Source organism: Cystoisospora suis, assembly GCF_002600585.1.
Source record: "Cystoisospora suis strain Wien I chromosome Unknown contig_4480, whole genome shotgun sequence".
NCBI classification, from domain to species: Eukaryota; Apicomplexa; class Conoidasida; order Eucoccidiorida; family Sarcocystidae; genus Cystoisospora; species Cystoisospora suis.
This window is the reverse complement of record NW_027157272.1, coordinates 1-1,314: the sequence shown is the minus strand read 5'-3', so window position 1 is coordinate 1,314 and position 1,314 is coordinate 1. Positions and strand designations below refer to the sequence as shown.

The following is a 1,314-nucleotide window of genomic DNA, read 5'->3' as shown; positions in this document are numbered from 1 at the left end:
AAGACATTCTCATAGTAGCCGAGGACTGAAGAAGAAGAAGAAACCTGGCAAGATAGGCAAGAAGATGAAAAGGAGGGAGAAGAGAGAGAGAGAGAGAGTGTGTGTGTGGTACCTGAAATTCATCGAAGCAGAGGACCTGAGCTTGCGATCGAATTTGCTTGGAGACTTCAAAGAGTGGATCCTCGTATCGTCTCTCTGCTTTGACTCGATGAAGCTTCTGCAGAAAAAAAAAGAAAAAGAGGGGGAGGTGTACGGACACCCCAGATAACACCATCATCCTCACACATGCACAGAGAGGAAACAGTTGTGAACTTGGGAATCGACAAGAAGCAAAGTAAGAAAGGAGAGGCCGAAGTGAGAAAAGAAAAGACAAAGAACGTCGACGCCTATCTCTCTCTATCGATGTCTCTCTATCTGACTATCTTCATATAGAGAGAGATCGAAACAGAGTGTATGTACACTTAGAGAGAGAGCGATGTGAGAAATTGTGCCTTGCCTTACCTCTTGAACTTCTTGCATGAACTGATGAAAGTGCAGTCTTAACTTATTCTTTATGTGTAGGCAATCGAAGAAGGCGTCCATGATCATAGTCTTTCCTTGGCCTACCCCTCCGTAGATATACAAACCTCGGATAGGCGGAGGAGGCCTAAGAAGTGATTGACGAGGAGAGAAGCTGTCGTCGCTTCTCATCACACCCCCCTCAGATCCACTCGAGACACCAAGGGAATGAAGCGGAGGAATCAATGAAGAATTGCTGCGAGCTGCAAGGAAGGAAAAGACAGAGGAGGAGGAGAAGAAGAAAGAAAGAGTGGGAAAGAAAGAAAGAAAGAGACAAGACAGAGAATGTCTTGATACGCAGACTAGTGGGTGGGGTGAGGCGGGGCAAAGAGTGAAAGGAAAAGAAGAAACACTCACGAAAATTTTCTTTCCTTCTGTTGCTATTGCTGTTGCCTCCTCCTCCTCCTCGAAATCCCCCGAACAGTTTGCTTAGAAATCCTCCATTACACGGTGACGCTGATGATGCCTGCAAAGAAAGAAAGAAAGAAAGGCAAATGGAAAAGAAGAAGAGAAGAGAAATGAAGAAGAGACCAAGTCAATCTCCAGATGGGAACAGGCAAAACACACAACGCGACGAACTCTTCTAAGCTGTATATCTTCCGTAGTCATGCCTTTATACATATATATATATATATACATGTAGATTCAAGTCGATTTGAGGAGATACATACAGATGTAGATCCACGTATGGAATTATATGCATATCAGCTCATACTCATACATGCATACGAATACACATATATACATATTCATACA

The 1,314-nt window shown here is 43.6% G+C and overlaps 1 protein-coding gene across 1 annotated transcript; it reads right to left on the bottom strand.

The window, feature by feature from the left end:
- Positions 1–112: 112 nt before the first annotated feature.
- On the bottom strand, positions 113–1,218 carry CSUI_008128 (afg1 family protein; the record flags this gene model as incomplete). The annotated part of the gene is made up of 3 exons (XM_068068266.1): positions 916–1,218; positions 502–761; positions 113–217 (listed from the first exon to the last, which is right to left on the bottom strand). Coding segments are annotated over exons 2-3 (294 nt in total), but the record flags the coding sequence as incomplete, so codon positions are not given.
- Positions 1,219–1,314: the final 96 nt, after the last annotated feature.